The 23,020-nt window shown below is 39.6% G+C and overlaps 1 protein-coding gene across 1 annotated transcript in view; it reads left to right on the top strand.

The window, feature by feature from the left end:
* Nucleotides 1-1,163: 1,163 nt before the first annotated feature.
* The window catches only part of UHRF1BP1L (UHRF1 binding protein 1 like), a 111,105-nt gene continuing 89,248 nt past the window's right edge, over nucleotides 1,164-23,020 (top strand). The window contains 1 exon segment of the mRNA XM_043562294.1: nucleotides 1,164-1,504. Coding sequence (XP_043418229.1) covers nucleotides 1,461-1,504 — 44 coding nt within the window. The 5' untranslated portion in view covers nucleotides 1,164-1,460.

Raw genomic sequence — 23,020 nt, 5'->3', positions numbered from 1 at the left:
GTTAGAAAGTTTTAATATTATTTCCAATAGATGAGGTAACTGAGGCTGACAGATTAAATGATTTCCGCAAGTTTACATAGCTACAAAACGGCTGAGATACCACTTGGCCCATAGACTAATGACATAGCTCAAGGTCTTAGCACTAAGACCTTGCTAGGCTGTTAACTCTTTCATGACAGAACAGGTTTTTTTGTGTGCCCCCCCCCCCCCCCCCCCGCCAATAGTTTTTTGGGGGGGGGTTGTTTAGGTAATCCTAGATACTTGAATAGTGCTTAGGTTATAGTGCATGATAGTCAACCCACTATCTCCTTTCCTCTTTAAAAAAGGCCAGGTTGTTAGACTAGGTGAGAACTATCCCCACTCCTCCATACATAACCACATTCTTCCTGATACATTCCTGAGAGGTAGTCTAATTTCTTTCCCTCCTTTAGACATCACTGGGTGATCATTTTCACCTCAGAAAATGTTGGTTTAAGGCTGAGGGGGAGGAAGGATGGAGTTCAGAGCTGTAACAGTTCTTCCTATTTCAGGAATTTCCTTTCTTTTTATAGAAATTTTCAAGTGAAAATTTTCATTCTGATTTCCTTAGGTACAACAACCTAAAGAGATGAGTAAGGAATGCATTATTAACCTATTTTATAGATGATTAAACCAAAGCAAAAAGTAAGGAAATTATTTTCTCCACCCTAATGCGGCTAGAATAAAATATAGCTAGGACTTGAATTTAGGACTTCTAATTCCTAGGTCCTGGAATCTTTTAAGATAAGTTGTCAACTTTTACTTCCCTTAGGATTGGAATCACCCGAGGAAACATTAAATTATAGCATTGAGGGGTGGGGGGAAGGAGGGAGCAGTATATCTTAGCAAAGGGGAAGAAACTGAGGCAAGAATATGAAGAAAGCTGAGTAGAGCAGGTAGAGAGCAATGCATGCAGGGCAGTTTGTGGAGTAAATTATGAAAAATGAAAGACGAGTAGGATGTGGAAGGAACACTTGGTGATGGAGACCGGAACAAGACCAGAGAGTGGAGAGGGAGGGCTGTAAAGCGCAAGAAGGTTCCGGGACTGGGAGTCGAAACACCCGGTGGCGTCAAGGGAGCGGAGGACGCACGCCCGGCCCCGGGCAAGGGTGGCGGGGCAGCACCCCTCCCGCGCCTGCCAGAGCCCGCCTAGCTCCGCCCCGCGCGGAGTCCGCGCCGCCCCGCCCTCCCCCAGGTCGCTTAGGTGATGCTGCAGCCAAGATGGCGCCGGCGGCAGCCACGGAGGCTTGAGCGCGATGCTCCCGGTCTTCCGCAGCAGCGGCGGCGGCTGTGGCCTCGGCCGGAGCGTCCGGTCTCTCCCGGGCGTGAGCGCTCAGGCGACTCTCCTCCGGCCGGGTTAGCCCGGGTAACGAAGAGGCAGCCACGAAGAGAGGAGGCAGTGAGAACCGCAGAAAGAGAGCGGCGCCTCCTGCCCCGGCACCATGGCTGGGCTCATCAAGAAACAGATCCTGAAGCACCTCTCCAGGTCAGCAAGAGCTTCGGGTGTCGGGTGGGGGCCAGTCCGCCTCCGCCCTAGCCGGCACCGGAGGTTGCTTGCAGCCTCGGGGGCGGCGGGGACTGGCAGCCGTGTGGGAGGCGACTCTTGAGCTCCCGGATCCAGCCGAGGCTGGGTTCGCCGCCCCGATCTCCCGTCGCCTGCGGCGTCCGGCGCCGGCCTCACGAGTCGGCCCCTTGGACGGCTTCTCCCCCACCCCGCTCGCAGAGGAGCGTGGAGGGCGGCCGGGGGAGGCATCGGGCTGAGATCGCTCCCCCACGCGGCGTCTGGGGGCGTCCCGGGGACCCCGCTTGGGTGGTCCTGTGCGGAGGCTGGGGTTGATTTTTGTGGCAGCGTGAACCCGAGCTCGGTGCTCGGCTCCCTTCGGGGCAGAGCGGTTCCGTTAACCGAGGGCGTCTGGAGCAGTGTGGACTCTTTGGGCTGAGGCTTGTCTTGTCCGTGAAATGTTAACCTTGTTATTTTCTGAATTCACCCCCACCTCGCCGGCCCGCTCTGATGCATTAGAGGGTGTGCCTGTTTGCACAGTTAGGATTTGTTTTAGGTAAATAGCCAGAGTTTTCAGCTTTGGCAAGTTCTTTCTGGAATCGTTTTAGCTCCACATCATTCTTGCAACAACAGTTTTTTGCTTTTTAAAATTTGAGGTCTGTGAATTCAGGGATTCAACATCTGCGGTGATAAACACAATACTTGTCATTCTTTCCATTTCATAACGCGGTTTTAGTCAGAAACATGACTCAGTAAAGCTGGCAGTTTGTTACTTCTGGCTTCTCCATATTTGTCTCAAGACACAGGCTAAATGTGGGATCTTGTTTCCAAGTTGTTAACAGCGAATTCAAAGCACTTGGTTATGGCCCTTTTCTCTGTTATTAGTAAGTTAATGACATTAGGAGAGAACTTGGGTATACTGGTATGTTTATATGGTAAAGACAATTCTTGGTTCTCCAGATCATTAAGTACCACAGGTTGTATTTTGGGGAATAAAATCAATATTTCTGTGAATCAGCAAATGTTTCCTTCACTTAAAACATTGAATAGAATGTAACATCGTTTTTTAAAATATAGCAAATTATAGCAGCATTTATGAATATACATTTCTGAATATTAGCATTAATTGGAAAGTTTTTCTATTGTACCTTATGGTCCAGTACTGAATTACCTTGTTTTGGAAAAGTTTTATCTTTACCTTTTAATTATTATTTAGGTAACGTCTGACTTATCAGATGTCCTTCAGCCTTTGTCATACTCTGTTTCACGAGAAAATTCAGAATACAGAAAATGATTTGACTGTCCTCTTCCTCTTCCAAGGATGATGGTACATAGCTAGTTTCATTCCAGGTGCATGGGAGAAAAGTTAATTCAGTCAGTGAGTGGCTTAGGGCGTTAGTTTAATTCTCTTGTAGAGCTCTAGTTGAGAAAGACTCTTAAAAATTAATAGCAACGGTGATGGCTTACTTCACAAAAGAGACCACGAATACACATTCAGAATTAGGTTCTTAGTCCTTTTTAATCTGTATGATTTCTAATAGCTGTGCGGTAAATAGTAATGATATTTTCAGAGGTGAGGGTTTTTGTTTTTGCACCTTTGGCTTTTCCTCCTTTTTTCTTTCTTTCTCTTTCGACTTCGAGTTGACACACAATGTGAAAATTAGTTTCAGGTGTATAGCATAGTAATTTGACAACTCTATCGGTTATGCTATGCTTACCACAAGCGTAGCCACCATCTGTCACCATCCAGCGTTATCACAGTACCATTGACCGAATTCCCTATGTTGTGCCTTTCATCTCTGTGATTTATTCATTACATGCTGGAAGCTTGTACCTCCCACTTCCCTTCACCTATTTTGCCCATCCCCCAGCCTTTACTTTGGCAACCATCAGTTTGTTCTTTGTATTTATGAATCTGGTTCTGCTTTTTGTTTGTTTTCTTCTTTAGATTACACATATAAGTGAAATCATATGTTACTTGTTTTTCTCTGGGTGACTTATTCCACTTAGCATAAAACCTAGGTCCATGTTGTTGCAAATGACAGGATCTCATTCTTTTTTATGGCTGAGTACAGAGATGAGTTTTTGAAACACTTGATTTTTTAGTTATTTCATATTTCAAAACTTAACTGAGATAAATGAAGAGTGTCAAATTCATATTCTTGGTTAATGTATTAATCTTACTGCTATTAATATTAACTCTTAAGAAAAATAAAGTTTCTTATGAATTTAAAGGACAATAGGTGAGACGAGATGGATATTATAATAAATTACAGTTATTCAAGTAGTGATGAACTTTTGAAATTACCTGGGTCAAGCTTAATTTTGCAACTTATTCCCGTAATAAAGATGTCTCTATATTGATATAATCATCAGTGGACAGTTTAATAATGTTTAACAGGAAATAGAACAACACATTACCTTCCAATAATAGACATTGCTTATGGCCAGTGGATGCCCCTCATGACATCTTCTCAAAGGAGGCCTTATGTGACCACCCTTCCCATTCTTCTCTGCCCATATATATGCTTGGTCTTTGTCTTCTCCACTTGAATGTAAAACTACATGGTGGCAGGGAGTTTAAGTCTAGCATAACATAGGCACTCAACAACTTTTTTTTTTTTAAATAAATGACACCAAAGCATTGACTTCCCTCACATTTTCTTAACTAAGACTATATGCCACCAATATTATCACAGGTATTGAGTATGACCACTTTCCTTGTCGTTTGAGGACGCATTGGGTAATTGAATCATTGAATAAATATGCCTTTGTTGTCCTGGAAAGGAAGGACTAGGAAAATGACCCTTTCTATATGGGGTCTTCTAATAAGGAAAAAGACTATATAGAAACCAACAGGAAAAAGAGAATACTTACTCTGAGCCTTGAGATTGAAGTATGGTGAAATTTTAACAGTAAAACTAGTGTTGGTGTGCTCAGGTCAAGATCTCACAGTTTGTGAGTTCAAGCCCTGCGTTGGGCTCTCTGGTGTCATCTGGGAGCCTGCTCTGGATCCTCTGTCTTCCTCTCTCTCTCTGCCCCTCCCCCACTTGTGCACACAGGTTCTCTCTCTCAAAAAATAAACTTAAAAAGTAAAATAATGTTTAAAAAAAAAAAGTGTTACCCAGATATAGGAACTTGAGACTCTGGTATATGAGAAAAGTATAGAAGAGAAATTACTAAAAAAAAAAATTTTTTTAACATTTATTTATTTTTGAGAGAAAGACACGAAGCGTGAGTGGGTGAGGGGCCAAGAGAGAGGGAGACACAGAATCTGGAAGCAGGTTCCAGGTTCTGAGCTGTCAGCACAGAGCCCATTGTGGGGCTCGAACTCACTGCCAGATCATGACCTGAGCCGAAGTTGGATGCTCAACCGACTGAGCCACCCAGGCGCCCCTAGAAGAGAAATTCTTAAGAGATTAATAAATGCTTTAAGAAAATGCTAAACTATTTGAGAAGTCTAAGTCTGTATACTTGTCCCTGCCTAATTGTTTAGTTTGTAAACCAACCATGTGTTGCATTGTTAATGAAATTGGTTATGTACTTGGAACTGATCTGAAACTGAACAGAGAAAGAGAGAGAGCGCGCACAAGGGCAAGGCTGAGAGGGCAAGGAGTATGTGGGGGGGGGGGTTGAACTAGTTACATTTTAAGAGAAGTGAAACAGGAAAAGTCTTTGAAGAGAAATTACAGTGATCTTTCATACTATAACAAGCACAGAATATATTTTGGAGTCTTTTCCAGGAGAGGATTTTTCCCCCAAGGGAACGGAGAGTTCTAAAGAAAAGTTATAACAAATATAAGAAAGGAAATAAGAACAAAAGCTACCTTTCAAGGCCTCATTATCTGTTAATGTGGCATTTGTACTTGTATGCTAGAGCAAAGGAGAAGAGGAGGAACATAGAAGCTGGAAGATGGAGAATAGTATATTTAAGCCAGGACCTGAAAAGGAGTAGGGAAGATTCAGATACAAATGCTCCTTCTCCTGGGGTGCCTGGGTGGCTCAGTCAGTTAAGCTTCTTTTTTTTTAAAAAGAAAAATTTTTTTTCATTACTTATTTTTGAGAGAGAGAGAGAGAGAGAGAGAGAGAGCGAGCGAGCATGAGTAGGGCAGGGGCAGAGAGAGGAAGACACAGAATATGAAATAGTCTCCAGGCTCTGAGCTACCAGCACAGAACCTGATGTGGGGCTTGAACTCATGAACCTAGATCATGACCTGAGCTGAAGTCAGATACTCAACTGACTGAGCCACCCAGGCGCCCCCCCCCCCCCCACCTTTTTTGGGGGTCAGTTAAGCTTCTGACTCTTGGTTTAGACTCAGGTCATGATCTTGGAATTTGTGGGTTTGAGCCCTGGCTGGGCTCTGCACTGATAGAGCTTGGGATTCTCTCCCTCTCTCTGCCCCTCCCCTGCTTGAGCTCTCTTTTTCTCTCAAAATAAACAAACTTAAAATGCTCCCTTTTCCCTTCTCCCCCCGCCCCCCCCCCCCCCCCCCCCCCCCCCCCCCCGCCCCATGCTTTCCCTTTTGCTTATACCAACTTGTGCTGGACACAAGGTTTTTTACTGGACGTGAGAGCTCGGAAGATGGACTTTGACCACACATGGTTGGAGTCTTTGTATAAAGTTTAAAGCTGTGGTTTTCAATTAGAGGTGATTTTGCCCCTTAAGGGACATTTGGCAATGTCTGGAGACATTTCCTATTGTCACAACTTTTTTGGGGGGGGGGGGTGTAGAGGCCAGGGATGCTGTTAAACATCCTGTAGTGCATAGCACAGTCCCCACAACAAATAATTATTTGGCCCAAATGTCAATAGTTTTGAGGTTGAGAAACTGGTTTGAAGTATACAAATGTGTCAGATGATTGAACTAAGGTACTGTGCTGCTTAAGGTTATTTTGTCTGCAAACAGCAAAAACCTCCAACTTAGGTAATAAGGGAAATGTAACAGAAAGCTTCTGGCATGGGTCACAAAGTGTGGGAAAGGCAGGACCTTAACCAGCTCCTAAAACCTCATTGGACAAGATAATTCTTTGTTGTGAATTGCTGCCCTGTTTTTGTAGGATGTTTAACAGCATCTCTGGTCTCTACCAGATGCCAGTAGCACTCACAGCCTTGACAATGAAAAATTCTCCAGGCATTGCCAATTGTCTCCTGAGAGTAAAATCTCTCTCAGTTGAAAACTACTGCTTCCACCTCTCACAACTCCTAATCTGTGATCTTTCGTGTCAAGTTTTAGATTCTTGGGGGAGAGAATTTGCTTGGCCCACTTCTACTTGCCCGTGGATCAGTAACAAAGATAAAGGGTCATAAAGCAAAGATACAGTCATAGGGAGACCTATTTTGAGTCAGGTTTGCAGTTCCATTTGGTGTCTTTAATAGGCACTGAACTAAATTAGATTTCAGAGGGTCTTATTTGCCGTATAAAAGAAATTGAACTTCATCCCAGGAGGTGACTGCTAATAAAGAATTCCGGACAAAAGAGGGACATGATCATTAAAAATGCTTGGTTATCAGTTTGGTTTTTGCAATCCAGGGTTCAGGAGCAGTCAACTGGGGTGGAAATATAGAGTCTGTAGAGGGTCTCTGTTTAAGTGGAAAAGTAATGTATTAGAAGGATATCAGTACCCGCAGAATTTATGGGCCATACTTGGAAAGGGATTAGATCCAGGCCAGTTCCAAGGATCTAGGTAGGAGAACCCACTGGATAGTCTCAACAAGATATGTTCCCTAAACTAAGGGGAAGGAGCAAATAGAGTGGTTTGAGAAGATTGTTGAATATTTGGAATATTTGTTAGGGAGATTAGGAATAGTCGAACACTTGCCAGATCTTGTGACTGAATGGCAAGGTGATAGAGAGTTTAGGGTGCCTCACAGTGTATTCGTGGACTAGCTTAAACTATGTGGGGGAGAAAAGGGGGAAGCAGTAGCTGATAGTCTGGAAAGAACCATCAAAGGATTGGAAATTTTATCTGGTGGGAGAGCAGTTGAGGAAAACAAATGTGAGAACTGGAAGGATTGGGGATTTTGTCTGAAAGTGTCATATTAAAGTTCAAAATTTTAGAGGAGGATTAGACCTAGTTTAGGGCAAGGTATTCATTAAGGCCATGGAACTGAATTGCTGAAGAGAAGTTAAGGTGCATATAATTGGAGATGATTACTGCTAGGTCTGGAATCATTCCTGAATTAAACATTCTTAAGAGGAAACACAACATTATTTAGACTATTATATTATTTTTCGAATGATAATTTTGTATACTTATTGATGGGGTAATTACATCGTTCACTTTTATGGCAAAACTCAATAAATAATTTTGAGAGTTTATGTTTATCAGATCCTTGAATGTTAGGCATTGGAGATACAAAGATGGGTATGACACGGTCTCACCTCTTAGGAATCTTCAGCAATTCCTATCTGGGTATAGGATCACTAAATATAGCTGATTTCTAGAATTTTACTGCCATATGAAATTTGCGAGGTTTGATTTACTTGGATTGGTCAACTGAGAAAAAAATAGAGTTAATTATTACCTTTTAGGATTAGAAATAAATTTACTTTGTAAGTTTGGTAATTTTTTTTTATTTCTGATTAAAAAAATTTTTTTAATTTTTATTTATTTTTGGAGAGAGACAGAGACAGAGTGTGAGTGGGGGGAGGAACAGAGGGAGGGAGACACAGAATCTGAAGCAGGCTCTAGGCTCCGAGCTGTCAGCACAGAGCCCAATGCGGGGCTCAAACTCACAAACTGTGAGATCATGACCTGAGCTGAAGTCAGACGCTTGACCGACTGAGCCACCCAGGTGCCCCAGTTTGGTGACTTTTTTAAAAGTAATTTTTAGTTACTTAAGTTGACAGTATTTAAAAAAAAAATAACCTCCAATACTGTTGATTTTGACACTAGATATGTAACAGTTGTTTATTTAACAAATATTTACTAAGTGCTACTTTGTACCAGGTACTAGTCCATACTGCTGTGGCAAGAATCCCTGCCCTCAGTAGAGTTTACATTTTAATCAGAGGAGGCTGATAATAAAAAAGTGAAGGACATTGTATCAGTTTGTGGCAAGTGCTATTTTAAAAAATAACACAGTGGGGGGTGGAGGGGGTGCCTGGGAGGTTCAGTCTAAAAAAAAAAATAACAGAGGGTGCCTTGGGTGGTTTAGTCAGTTAAGCTTCCAAAGTCAGATCAGGTCATAATCTCACAGTTCCATGTGTTCGAGTGCTGCATCAGCTGCTCTGCTGTCAGTGTGGAGCCCACTTCAGATCCTCTGTCCCCCCTCTTTCTGTCCCTCCCCCACTCATATTCTCTTTGTCAAAATAAATAAATAAATAACTTAAATTTTTTTTTTTAGATAACACCGGGAAAGTGGATAGGAAGTGCAGGGAGGTAGGGATGGAGTTTGCAATTTTATTTATTTTTAATGTTTATTTTTGAGAGAGAGTGTGTGTGCACGTGAGAGAGGCAGAGAGAGAGAGGCAGACACAGAATCTGAAGCAGGCTGCTGCCAACACAGAGCCCGACGCAGGGCTTGAACTCGCGAACCGTGTGTGAGATCATGACCTGAGCCAAAGTCAGACGCTTACCCGACTGAGCCACCTAGGTGCCTGGAGTTTGCAGTTTTAAATCTGGTCATCAAGAAGTCCTAATTGAGAAGGTGGTATTTGAGAAAAGATATGAAAGAGGTGGTGGAAGCAAATGCAAAGATCCAAATGTGGAAGCTTGCTTGTCACTTTTGAAATATAGGCCACCAACATGAGTGAAGTAGAGTGAGGAGTGAAGGAAGATGAGGTCAAAGAGGAAATAGGGCCAGACCTTGTGGGGCCTTGTAATGACTTTGGCTTTTACCCTGAGTGAGGTTGGAAGCCGCTGGAAGGCTTTGAGCCAAGGATCATTCTGCAGCTATGTGGGAAATAAATAATAGGAGGACAAGGGCAGAAGCAGGAGTCCAATTAATAGTGTTAACAAGGGGCGCCTGGGTGGCTCAGTCGGTTAAGTATCCGACTTCAGCTCAGGTCATAATCTCAAGGTTCGTGGATTTGAGCCCCTCATCGGGCTCTGTGCTGACAGCTCAAAGCCTGGAACCTGCCTCAGATTCTGTTTCCCACTCTCTCTGCCCCTCCCCCACTCGTGCTTTGTCTCTCTCTCTCTCTCAAAAATAAACATTAAAAATAAATAAATGTGTTAACTATCCAGGTGAGAAAGGGTTTGGCTTGGACCTAGGTCAATGCAGTGGACTTATTGAGATATAGTAAGGTTCTAGATGTATTTCAAAGGTAGAGCCACAGGATTTTCTGACAGATAAGATGTGGCTTGAGAGAGAAAGAGCAGTCATGACATAAACAACTGACAAGTTGGAGTTGCTGTTAACTAAGTAGAAGACTGCAGGAGGGGCAGACTTATGGTAGAGGGCTGAAGAGTTTGGTTTTGGATGTATCAATTTGAATGTCTGTTAGATATCTGAACGGAGATCCCTTTTATTTGCGAACTGATTTAAGACTACACATTTTATTTTAGTCTGCTCTTCTGTAAAATGGAAGTTTATGCAGAATGACCTTCAAAGACCCAAGGAGCCATAAGACCAAGAAAAACACCGCAAGTTCAGCTTGATGGGAAATAGTTTTATTAAGGGGACTTACGGACAGAAGCATGTCTTGGGTGGCTGCAAGCCGGGTAGATCTCCACACCCCACTTCCTGTAAAACCTGCTTTTATAGCTCTAGAGGCTGGGGAGTACATACTAGGAGACCACCAGGGAGGAAGCTGAGAGAATGGGTATGTGATATAGTCAAACTTCCAGAGCAGATAAAAAAAATGTTGTGTATCTGAAGGATGTACTTAAGGGTGCTGTCAAACAAAAGGAAAGAATGAGGGTGGGGCCTATTATCAAGAAGGCTTCAGATCACAGAGCAGTCATCATGGTATCAGTATGGTTTACATGGCTAGCGGCACCAATGCCAAGTGTTTTGTGTGTGGTTGTGCTTTGATTCATACCGTGCATAATTACAGCGAAGTGAATTGTGAAATGAATTTTAAGGGGTAGACTTTATTATGTTGTATTTTTTGTTGTTAAGCACACTATGTAGAGGTACTGAGCAGGTGCCCATTTCTTTCACACTAAAACCAGATATTCTTCGAAAGTTAGTTTCAGGAGATTGATTTGCAAACAGTTGAAAGGGGACGTGGATGCCTGGTCCATTGGATGTTGTAATATTACCATTCTAGAATCAGAATGGGTTTGTTCCATTCCCTGAGACAAATTATTAAAATGCTGAGATTTGTGATTTGCCCAAGGTTTGACAGGGTAGTGTTGACTGGTTAAGTCACTGATCCAGTAGCCTTTGAATTTGATTGTTCTATGCTGCCTGCTCAGGTTGATGTTCCTACCTAACAGTTTGCTTTTCTTTTACTCAGTTTTTAGCATTTATTTATTTACTTATTTTTAAATAAATAATTTTTTTAATGTTTATTCCTTTTTGAGAGAGAGACAGACAAAGCTTGAGCGGGGGAGGGGGACACAGAGAGGGAGACACAGAATTTGAAGCAGGCTCCAGGCTCAGAGCTATCAGCGCAGAGCCCAAAGCAGGGCTCAAACTCATGAACCGTGAGATCATGACCTGAGCTGAAGTCCGACACTCACCCGACTGAGCCACCCAGGCGCCTCTCAGCATTTATTTATTGTAAAATTTCAATCTTAGTATTTTGTGGTGTTTCACCATCCTGTTGCAGTATCCTTTAGGAGATTCTTTTATTATTTGGGAATTTTTTGACTCTGTAGTCCTTTGAAGCTTGGGAAACATAGTCTTTTGACTTAGCAATTCTGTGACATTGGGAAAGCACAATTTCTCCATTTCTTTATACTTGCATAATTTTTTTGCAATATTTCTTTTTGCAATATTACACTTTGCCTTAATACTGCAGTTTCCAATCTAAACATTTCCTTAGTAAGTTGATCTCTTATGAGTTCTATATGGACTATAGTCTGCATATTATATTGCATATATTAGGATGAATAATTTGATATTTCTGTTAAATATTGGTATTTAACCAGTTGGTATTAGTGACTGAGCTCAGATGAATGTAAGTAACAGGTGGAAGACTTCATGAGTATTTCCATGAGTGAAATATGAGCAGTTATCACATCAAGACCAAGTTATTAAAACAAAATTGAGAGCTGCAGCAAATATGATTCAGGATATAATAATTATTGTTTATTTTTTCCAGACATTAGATTTACTGTTAGTCTGTTGATTTATTTTGAGATTTCTCCAAGCCAAAATGAATGTTATATATAAATTTTGAATCTCTAGATTAGTCTATTCTTTAAGACTTAATTTTAGCTATATGTTTATGTACTCTTTTCTACCCAAAAATACCATTAAGAGAGAGCTCTCTGGCTTCTTTTTGCCACTGCTAGCATAGCATCAAGTGTTGTTTTCCTCTACTGTCATGTCTTTGTAAACCTTTTGTTTTTGTAATTTTATTGTTAGGAATTAATATTTAGAGATAAACTTAGAAATACCAGAAAATTCAGTCATTTTTAAATTTGGTAAAACTGTACTGTTAGATGTTAAATTCAGTTTCTGTTCCTAAGTTTTCTTCTGCTATGATGCAACTTCATATATAAGCTACACTATAAAAAAGGGGCATCATAAAATATGATTTATATTATTTTTAAGATTATAGGTATAATTATTCCCACTGATAAGTCATTTATTTATTCTTTCTACCAATACTTAAAGAGGATCTATTAGATATATAATTAAAATTAAGAATCTAGAAATGCCTTCTGAAAACAGTATGGTAGATGAGCAAATAGAAATCAAGGTAAAAAGTGAGTCTTAAGAGAGAGGCACAAAGTACTATATGCAACTTTATCGGAAATATAGACATTGAGACAGACAGAGGTGGTCTAAGTCCAGAGAAACTTATAAAGAAATAATGAAATAAAAGCACACAAACAACAGCATATCATATGTGATATAAAATGGATAGTTATTAAATCTGTTTGCTTGGACAGTGGCATGTATACCAAGGGAATATTTAAAGCAATCATTTAGAGAAGTTAAGGATATTTAGACCTTAGAAACTTGACTGCAATTTTTTCCCACTATTTTTCAATACTACACTTTTTCTCCCTTTTTTGTTTTTCACCCATCTTTTGTTGTCTTATTTACTGCAGCCAGATTGTCTACATTCCTTCCTGACAGGTCACCCTCTTGTGCTTCATTTTACATGTACATCTTACACAGGCAGCTTTTTTTTTTTTTTTTTAATTTTTTTTTCAATGTTTATTTATTTTTGGGACAGAGAGAGACAGAGCATGAACGGGGGAGGGGCAGAGAGAGAGGGAGACACAGAATCGGAAACAGGCTCCAGGCTCCGAGCCATCAGCCCAGAGCCCGACGCGGGGCTCGAACTCACGGACCGTGAGATCGTGACCTGGCTGAAGTCGGACGCCTAACCGACTGCGCCACCCAGGCGCCCCACACAGGCAGCTTTAACTAGGCTAGTCTTCCCTGGTCTTTTTCATCTTTTAACTCCTTTGGGTCTTAAAATGTTTTATTACAATAAAAGTTTTATGCCTTTGGTTCTACAGATTGTCATCTCTGTTTATTTTTAATTAATTATTATTACTTTTTTAAAAGTAGACTCCATGCCTAACAAAGGGCTGACCTCAGGAGTAGCATGCAGGTGCCCCCTAGATTGTCCTCTCTTTAAGCACAGAATCACCCTGATAGACTGAATTCTGAAGGCAGTGATTATACTTCTCTTATTCGCTGTTGTACCTTCAGCATCTGCCACAGTACTGTTGTATGTAGTAGTTGTTCAGAAACATTTTCAGCTGACTGGAGAAGAGATTTATATTACTTTGGCCTTCATAGAATACACAGGATACATAGGTTGCCCCAAATACACTTTTGGCAGATGACTCACACCCCAAAAATTTTAAGTAAAAACTTTTTTTCTGATAAATATGGTAGTTCTCTGATTTGCTTTTTAGTATATATAGATATAATTTATTGCCAGATGTCTCTTTGGTTTGTGGGTTACTTTTCATAGCTAACTTTACTCTTTGGTATTCTCCATTAAATGGATTGAAGATTACTATTTTAAGTGGGTTTTTTGGCAGTTAAACTAATTTGGATAAATTTGTAAATCACTTGTCTTTTAGAGTGCTTGTCCTAATTGGTTTCATTTGATGTTTAATTATACAGTTCAGTCTTGTATAACTTTTGTACAATAGAGCTATCTCATTTTTGTTAATATTTTTAATATAAAAAATTTAAAAATATTTATTAGAGTAGTAGTAATACCAGTGGTAGAGAGAATGAAGGAAATCATAAATGGTTAATTTATCTTAGAATTTAAGCAGTAGTATTATTCCACTGTGAAATACAACTGTATTTTTTAAAAGTGCATCACAGCTAAATATTTTTATCATATCATTCCTTTCCTCTTCCTTCCCTTAAACTTGCTCCCTCCTATGTCCCCTGTGTACCCATTCCCTACAGCGATCCCTGCTGGCTGTGGTGGAGATTGGTGTGCTGTGAATTTCCTAATCAAGGAATCTAAGAAACCCTGGCAACTGACTACTTGCTTTCACCAGGAATAGGGACCTTTTGTCTGAATTTCCTGCCCTCAGGTAATACCTCTATTCCCCATCATTTTGGGTTTCTTTTTCTTCTTATAAATGCAAGCGCTTATTATGCCCCACATAAAGATACTTTGAGAGTATTTTCTAATTCTTACTGTATTAGTCATACTGATCCCCCCCCCCACCCCGTGTAGCTGCAGGCTCGTGCAATTCCTCTCTTAGAATGTCTTTTCTAATACATGAGGTTTAGCAATGCACTTAGAGTTATAACCAAATCTTTCTGTTGTTAAAAGAAAGTTTTATAACTTATAGTTAGCTATTTGGAAATAGTAATTAGCATTTGATGTAGTCTTTCATGGGTGAGATTTCATAGTCTAATGTAATTAATGAGGTATGAAGGCTCTTTTGATAAAGAGAATGTTTTCATCACTTTTCTTATTGAAGAACTTAAGAGTTTATTTTGTGTACTTAATGTTAATTGTAATCTTTGTCAAACAGGTTTAAGTCTCAGGAATAGCAGTGAAAATAGAATTCATTTCTGAGGAATGTAAGAGCTTGTCACCCCATTTATTCCTTCCCTTCTCACCTACCCGTTTAAAAAATTTATTATCAGGGAAAGTATGTTGTAAAACCAGATACATGGAAATGGCACTGAATTTCTTTCAAGTTGGACTCAATGAAAAACCTAGAAACATATCATTGAACACTTTTAGTGCCTGGGAAATTTATCCACAGAAATAATTTGAACCTATTCTAAAAGTCTAGTAAGAAATTAGTAATTAGAGATTAACCATGATTGAGGCTCCTGGCTGGCTCAGTCAGTGGAACACATGATTCTTGATCTCAGGGTTGTGAGTTTGAGCCCCACAGTAGGTGTAGAGATTACTTAAAAATAAACAAAAAATCCTTGGGGCTCCTGGGTGGCTCAGTCGGTTGTGTCTAACTTTGGCTCAAGCCATGATCTCCTGGTCTCAAGTTTGAGCCCTACATCAGGCTTTGTACTGACAGCTTAGAGCCTGGAGCCTGCTTCAGATTCTGTGTCTTTCTCTCTGCCCCTCCCCCACTCGTTCTCTCTTCTCTCTCTCTTAAAAGTAAATAAACATTAAAAAAATCCTTAAAAAAAAGATTAACCATAAGCAGAATTACCTAGTTACCTAGGAGTAATGTGACATTTGATAAATTTAGTGGCCATATGTTGGCAATTGTATGGATATGATCAATTAAATATTGTTTTCTAATATTCTTGTTTACCTTGATTCTATGCTATCATATAGGTATCTGGATCTAAATCAAAATCGCCAAGGGAAAGATGTCAAGCTTTAACCTTAGATAGACTGTTACGGAAACCTTTGTGATTATCTCTAGGATATTGATAGTTAAGGATATTGTTTATAAAGGCATTCAAAGATGGTTCTGATTTTGTATATAGTTCTAGTAAATCCCCTAGGACCTTTGTTACTGAAGTATAGTCATAGCTGTAGTCCTTTGCTTTTTTTAATAATGATTTTTTTTAAGTTTATTTATTTTGAGAGAGAGAGCCTGCAAGAGCAGAGGAAGGGCAGAAGTAGAGAGAGAATCCCAAGAAGGCTCTATGCTGTCAGTGCAGAGCCCAACATTGGACTTGAACTCATGAATTTTTTTTTTTTTTAATGTTTATTTATTTTTGAGAGAGAGACAGAGCACAAGCCAGGGAGGGGCAGAGAGAGAGGGAGACACAGAATCTGAAGCAGTCTCCAGGCTCTGAGCTGTCAGCATAGATAGAGCCCAATGCAGGGCTTAAGCTCACGAACCGTGAGATGATAACCAGAGCCAAAGTTGGATGCTTAACTGACTGAGCGACTCAGGCGTCCTCCAACTCATAAATCTTGAGATCGTGACTTGAGCTGAAGTCAAGAGTCAGACGCTTAACTAACTGAGCCACTCACACACCCCCTTTGCTTTTCTTAGATTACACTTCTTTAACATACCTTTTTTGGCCTGATTTGTGCTTAGCTTATTGAAGATGAGGTGTTACGATTTACACCACATTGTTTATTCAAGTCACCTACCAAACTTAATTCCTTTTTTCTCTTTATATTCTCATTTTAATCATTTATGATGCCTTTTTATTTAAATAACTCATAGATTTATCTTCCTTATCCTGAATCTAGTACATAGTAGACTAATTGGCACAAAGTAGATACCAGTAAGACTCGAATGTCTGTTTTGTTATGACCCAGATTTAACTCCGCATTTCTTGCATTACTCTTGTAAGTAAGAGTAATACTTCTGGTCTAATACTTCTTTATTCCATACTTGGCAATGTTACTAGACATACCTTTCCAAAACACTAATTTTATTATTTAATTTCTTGTTAAATTTTTAAAAAATTTGAATTCTAGTTGGTTAATATATAGTGCAATATTGGTTTCAGGAGTCGAATGCACTGATTCATCACTTATATATAACACCCAGTGCTCATCACAACATGTGCCCTTCTTAATACCCATCACCCATCTAGCCCATCCCCCACCTGCTTGTCTCCATCAACCCTCAGTTTATTCTCAATTCTTAAGAGTCTCTTATGGTTTGTTACCCTCTCTTTTTTTCTTTTATTCCCCCTTCCCATATGTTCATCTGCTTTGTTTCTTAAATTCCACATATGAGTGAAATCATATGGTATTTGTCTTTCTCTGATTGACTTATTTTGCTTTGCATAGTAGTCCAGTCTAGCTCTATTCCTATCCTTGGAAATGGCAAGATTTCATTCTTTTTTTTTTAATGTTTATTTATTTATTTGAAAGGGGGAGGGGCAGAGAGGTGGCTGAAAGAGAGACAATCCCAAGCAATCTCTGTATTATCAGTGCAGAGCCTGACTTGGATCATGATCTTACAAACTGGGAGGTCATGACCTGAGCCAAAATCAAGAGTCAGACCCTCCACCGACTGAACCACCAATGTGCCCCAAGATTTCATTCTTTTTCATGACTAATGTTCTATTATACACACGCACACACACACACCATGTCTTCTTTATCCATTCAGCAGTTGATGGACATTTGGGCTCTTGCCATTATCTGGCTGTTGTTATTAATGCTGCTGTAAACATTAAGGGGCACATACCCCTTCAAATCTGTATTTTTGTACCTTTTTGGTAAATACCTAGTAGTGTAATTGCTGTGTCATAGTGTAGTTCTATTTTAGCTTTTTGAGGAATGTTCATACTGTTTCCAGAATGGCTACACCAGTTTGCATTCCTACCAACAGTGCAAGAGGGTTCCCCTTTTTCCACATCCTTACCAACACCTGTTGTTTCTTGTACTGTTAATGTTAACAATTCTGGCAGGTGTGGGGTGGTATCTCATTGTGATTTTGATTTGTATTTCCCTGATAATGAGTGATGTTGAGCATCTTTTCAATGTTTTCTTTAGAAAGTGTCTATTCATGTCTTCTGCCCATTTGTCCCTGGATTATTTGGGTTTTTTTGGGTTTTGAGTTTGAAGTTTTTATAGATTTTGGATACTAACCTTTATCAGCTATGTCTTGCAAATATGTTCTTCCATTCTGCAGGCTGCCTTTTAGTTTTGTTGATTGTTTCCTTCACTGCGCAGAAACTTTTTATCTTGATGAAGTCCCAATAGTTTATTTTTGCTTTTGTTTCCTTTGCCTCTGGCCACTTATCTAGTAAGAAGTTTCTGTGGCCAATGTCAAAGAGGTTGCTGCCTGTGTTCTATAGGATTTATTGGTTTCCTGGCTCACATTTAGGTCTTCAATCCATTTTGAATTTATTTCATTTTATTAAAAAATTTTTTTTAATGTTTATTTTTGAGAGAGAGAGAGAGAACATGAGTGGGGAGGGGCAGAGAGAGAGGGAAACACAGAATCTGAATCAGGCTCCAGGCTCTGAGCTGTCTGCACAGAGCCTGACATGGGATTCGAACTCATGAACTGTGAGATCATGACCTGACCGGAAGTTGGATGCTTAACCGACTGAGCCACCCAGGTGCCCCTTGAATTTATTTTTGTGTATGGTGTAAGAAAGTGGTCCAGTTTCATTTGTCTGCGTGTCACTGTCCAGTTTTCCCAACAACTTTTGTTGAAGAGACTGTCTGTTTTTCATTGGATATTCTTTCCTGCTTTGTTGAAGAATAGTTGACCATATAGTTAGTCATGGGTCCATTTCTGGGTTTTCTGTTCCATTGATCTGTGTGTCTGTTTCTGTGGCAGTACCATACTGTCTTGATTACTACAGCTTTGTAATATAGCTTGAAATCTGGAATCATGAAGCCTCCAGTTTTGTTTTTCTTTTTCAGGATCATTTTGGCTATTCAGGGTCTTTTTTGGTTCTACACAAATTTTAGGATTGTTTGTTCTGGCTCTGTAAAAACTGGTGGTATTTTGATAGGGACTGCATTAAATGTGTAGATTGTTTGGGGTAGTATAGACATTTTAATAATGTTTGTTCTTCCAATTCATAAGCATGGAATGTTTTTCCATTTCTTAGTGTCCTCTTTAATTTCTTTCCTGAGTGTTCTGTAGTTTTTAGGTAACAGGTCTTTCACCTTTTTAGTTAGGTTTATTACAGGGTATCTTATTGTTTTTGGTGCAATTGCAAATGTGATCAGTTCCTTGATTTCTTTTTCTGCTGCTTTGTTATTGGTGTACAGAAATGTAACTGATTTCTGTACATTGATTTTATATCCTGTGACTTTGCTGAATTCATGTATTCTAGCAATTTTTTTGAGTTTTCCATATAGGGTATCATTTCATCTGCAAATGGTGAAAGTTTGACTTCTTCCTTGCCATTGTGGATGCCTTTTATTTCTTTTAGTTGTCTGATTGCTGAGGCTAAGACTTCCAGTACTATAATAAATTGTAATGGTGAGAGTGGACATCCTCGTCTTGTTTTTGACCATAGAGGAAAGGCTCTCAGTTTTTCCCCATTGAGAATATTAGCTGTGGCTCTTTCATATGTGGCCTTTATGATGTTGAGGTATGTTCCATCTATCCCTACTTTGTTGACGGTTTTTGTCGAGAATGGATGCTGTATTTTGTCAGAATCTTTTTATCCATCTATTGACAGGATCAATGGTTCTTATCCTTTCTTTTATTAATGTGGTGTATCAGTTGATTGATTTGCAGATATTGAACCAGCTCTGCAGCCCAGTAATAAATTCCACTTGATTTTGGTGAATACTTTTAATGTACTTTTGAATTTGATTTGCTAGTATCTTGTTGAGAATTTTTGCATCCATGTTCATCAGGGATATTGGCCTGTAATTCTCTGTTTTAGTTGGTTCTTTGTCCGATTTTGGAATCAAGGTAATGCTGATCTCGTAGAATGAGTTTGGATGTTTTCCTTCCATTTCTATTTTTTGGAACACTTTGAGAAGAATAGGTATTAACTCTTCTTTAAATGTCTGGCAAAATTCCCCTGGGAGGCCATCGGTCCCAGGGTTTTTGTTTGTTGGGAGATTTTTGAATATTGACTCTGTTTCTTTGCTGGTTATCTGTTCAAAGTTTTTATTTCTTCCTGTTTCAGTTTGGTAGTGTTTAAGTGTCTAGGAATTTGTCCATTTCTTCTAGATTGTCCAGTTTGTTGGCATATAACTTTTCATAGTGTTCTCTTATAATAACTATATTTCTGTGGTATTGGTTGTTTTTTATCTCCCCTTTCATTCATGGTTTTAATTATTTGGGTCCTTTCTCTTTTGTTTTTTGATAAGTCTGGCTAGGGGTTTACCAATCTTATTAACTCTTTTGAAGAACCAGCTCTTAGTTTTGTTGACCTCTTATACTGTTTTTGTTTGTTTGTTTTTATATCATTTATTTCTGCTCTAATCTTTATTATTCCCCTTCTGCTAGCTTTATGCTTTATTTGCTTTCCTTTTCTAGCTCCTTTAGGTGTAAGGTCAGTTTGTGTATTTGAGACTTTTCTTGCCTATATTGCAATATACTTTCCTCTTAGGGGGAAACAGCCTTTGCTGCATCCCAAAGGTTTTGGACCATCTTGTTTTCATTTTCATATGCTTCCATCTATTTTATATTTCTTTTTTAATTTCCTGGTTAATCCGCTCATTCTTTAGTAGTATGTTCTTTAATCTCCATGTATTTATGGTCTTTCCAAATTTTTTCTTGTGCCTGAGTTCAAGTTTCATAGTGTTGTGGTCTGAAAATATGCACGGTATGAGCTCAATCTTTTTGTACGTGTTGAGACCTGATTTGTGACACAGTATGTGATATATTCTGGATAATGGTCCATGTGCATTTGAGAAGAATGTATATTCTGCTGCTTTACGATGAAATGTTCTGAATATATCTGTTAAGTCCATCTAGTCCAATGTGTCATTCAGAGCCATTGCTTCCTTGTTGATTTTCTGCTTAGATGATCTGTCCCTTTCTGTAAGTGGGGTATTAAGGTCCCTTACTATTATTGTATTATTAACAATGAGTTAGTTTATGTTTGTTATTAATTGATTTATATATTTGGGTACTTCCAAGTTGGGGGCATAAATATTTACAATCATTAGATCTTCTTGATGGATAGACCCCTTATTTATGATGTAATGCCCTTCTTCATCTCTTGTTATAATCATTGGTTTAAAATCTCATTTTTCTGATATAAGATGGCTATTCCAGATTTCTTTTGATGTCCATTATCATGATAGATGGTTCTTCATCCCTCACTTTCCATCTGCAGGTGTCTTTGGATCCAAAATGAGTTTTGTAGGGGCACCTGGGTGGCTCAGTCGGTTAAGCATCTGACTTCACCTCAGGCCATGATCTCTCAGTCCATGAGTTTGAACCCCGCGTTGGGCTCTATGCTGACAGCTCGGAGCCTGGAGCCTGCTTCAGATTCTGTCTCCTTCTCTCTTTGCCCCTCCCCCACTTGCACTCTGTCTTTCTGTCTCTCAAAAATAAATAAACATTAAAAAAATAAATGAGTTTTGTAGGCAGCGTGTAGATGGATCTTGTGTGTTTTTTTTTTTTTTTTAATCCATTCTGACACCCTGTGTTTTTTGATTGGAGCATTTAGCCCATTTACATTCAGAGTGATAATTTAAAGATATGAATTTAGTGCTATTGTGTTACCTGTAAAGTTGGTTCTGGTGATGTTCTCTGTTCCTTTGTAATCTTTGTTCCTTTTGGTCTTTTTTCCCCCCAACTCAAAGTGTCCCCTTAAAGTCTCCCTTCATATTTCTTGCAGGGCTGGTTTAGTGGTCATGAACTCTTTTAGGTTTTTTTTGTTGTTTGTCTGGGAAACTTTTTTTTTTTTTTTAATTTTTTTTTTCAACATTTATTTATTTTTGGGACAGAGAGAGACAGAGCATGAACAGGGGAGGGGCAGAGAGAGGGAGACACAGAATCGGAAACAGGCTCCAGGCTCTGAGCCATCAGCCCAGAGTCCGACGCGGGGCTCGAACTCACGGACCGCGAGATCGTGACCTGGCTGAAGTCAGATGCTTAACCAACTGCGCCACCCAGGCGCCCCTGTCTGGGAAACTCTTTATCTCTCTTTCTATTCTGATTTCTATGCCTTGTTGGATAAGGTATTCTTGGCTGCATATTATTCCCATTCAGCAGTTGAATATATCCTGCCTTTCTCTTCTGGCCTGACGAGTTTCTGTGGACAGATCTGCTGACCTGATCTGTCTTTGTAGGTGAAGGACTTACTTTTCCCTTGCTGCTGTCAGGATTTCTTCCTTCTCTGTATTTTATGAATTTGACTATGATATGCCTTGGCTGGCTTTGATTGAATTTAATGGGAGTTCTCTGTGCTTCTTGGATTTTGATGTCTTTGTCTTTCCCCAGATTATGGATGTTTTCAGCTATAATTTGTTCAAATAAACCTTCTGCCCCTTTTTCTCTCTCTCTTCATTTTCTGGGACTCTTATGATGCAAATACTAATTATGTTTTATAAGTTACTGAGTTCTCTAAATTCACCTTTGTAATCTATTACCTTTGTTTCTCTCGTATTTCCAGCTTCATTATTTTCCATAGTTTTATCTTTATCACTGATTTATTCCTCTGCTTCATCCGTCTTTGTTCTTGTGGCATCTATTCGAGTTTGCATCTCAGTTATAACATTTTTAATTGACTAGATTTTAGTTTTTTTATGTTTGCAGTAAGGGATTCTCTAGTGTCTCCTATGCTTTTTTCCAAGCCCAGCTAGAATCCTTATAATTGTTGTTTTATTCTAGTTCAGACATCTTACTTACATTTCTACTGATTAAATCTCTGGCTGCCATTTCTTCCTGTTCTTTCTTTGGTGGTGAATTCCTCCATCTTGTTATTTTGGAGGTCAAAAAAATAAAATAAAAAATAAAATAAATTAAAAAATTAAAAAAGAATAAAGGAATAGATCCTGGATGTGTTTTGGTCTTCTTGTTAAGAGAAGCTTGATAGGAAAAAAAAAACCCAAAAAGGATAATAAAATTTAAAGTAATTAAAATTAAAATTACTCTTTCTGTATACAAAAAAAAAAAAAAAAATTAAACAAACTCAAAGGAAGTTAGATCCAGTTTCCCCAAGAGCTGATGCTTTGCAGCACTCTATGATCAGTAGGCTTGGTGCCTCTGAGAGGCTTGTGCTGGTCATCTGAGGGAAGGGGCCTGCTGCTCTGATTCTCTGGTGCACTTGCCCAAGTGGAGATGGCGTCTGCAGGATGCAGGTGGGCAGAGCTTGGTGTAAGTGGTTCTGGTCTTCATTTGGTGGTGCTGTTTTTGTCTCACTGAGGCCCACCACTGCTGGTTGATGAGGGGTAAATATTGCTTCGCCCACTCTCCCATCTTTAGATAAGGAAGCCCATGCCTGGCACTCCCTAGGAAGCCTTCACAGATGAACAAATTATTGCTCCCCTCTGTCCCCGGCTTCCATCAGATTTCTGCCCTCACCTTTTGTCTGAGCTGTCCACCTGTCAGCACTCCTGTG

The sequence above is a fragment of the Prionailurus bengalensis genome, chromosome B4 (genome assembly GCF_016509475.1).
Source record: "Prionailurus bengalensis isolate Pbe53 chromosome B4, Fcat_Pben_1.1_paternal_pri, whole genome shotgun sequence".
In the NCBI taxonomy this organism is placed as follows: domain Eukaryota; kingdom Metazoa; phylum Chordata; class Mammalia; order Carnivora; family Felidae; genus Prionailurus; species Prionailurus bengalensis.
The sequence above is the reverse complement of the archived record's forward strand: the minus strand, read 5'-3'. Positions and strand labels throughout refer to the sequence as shown.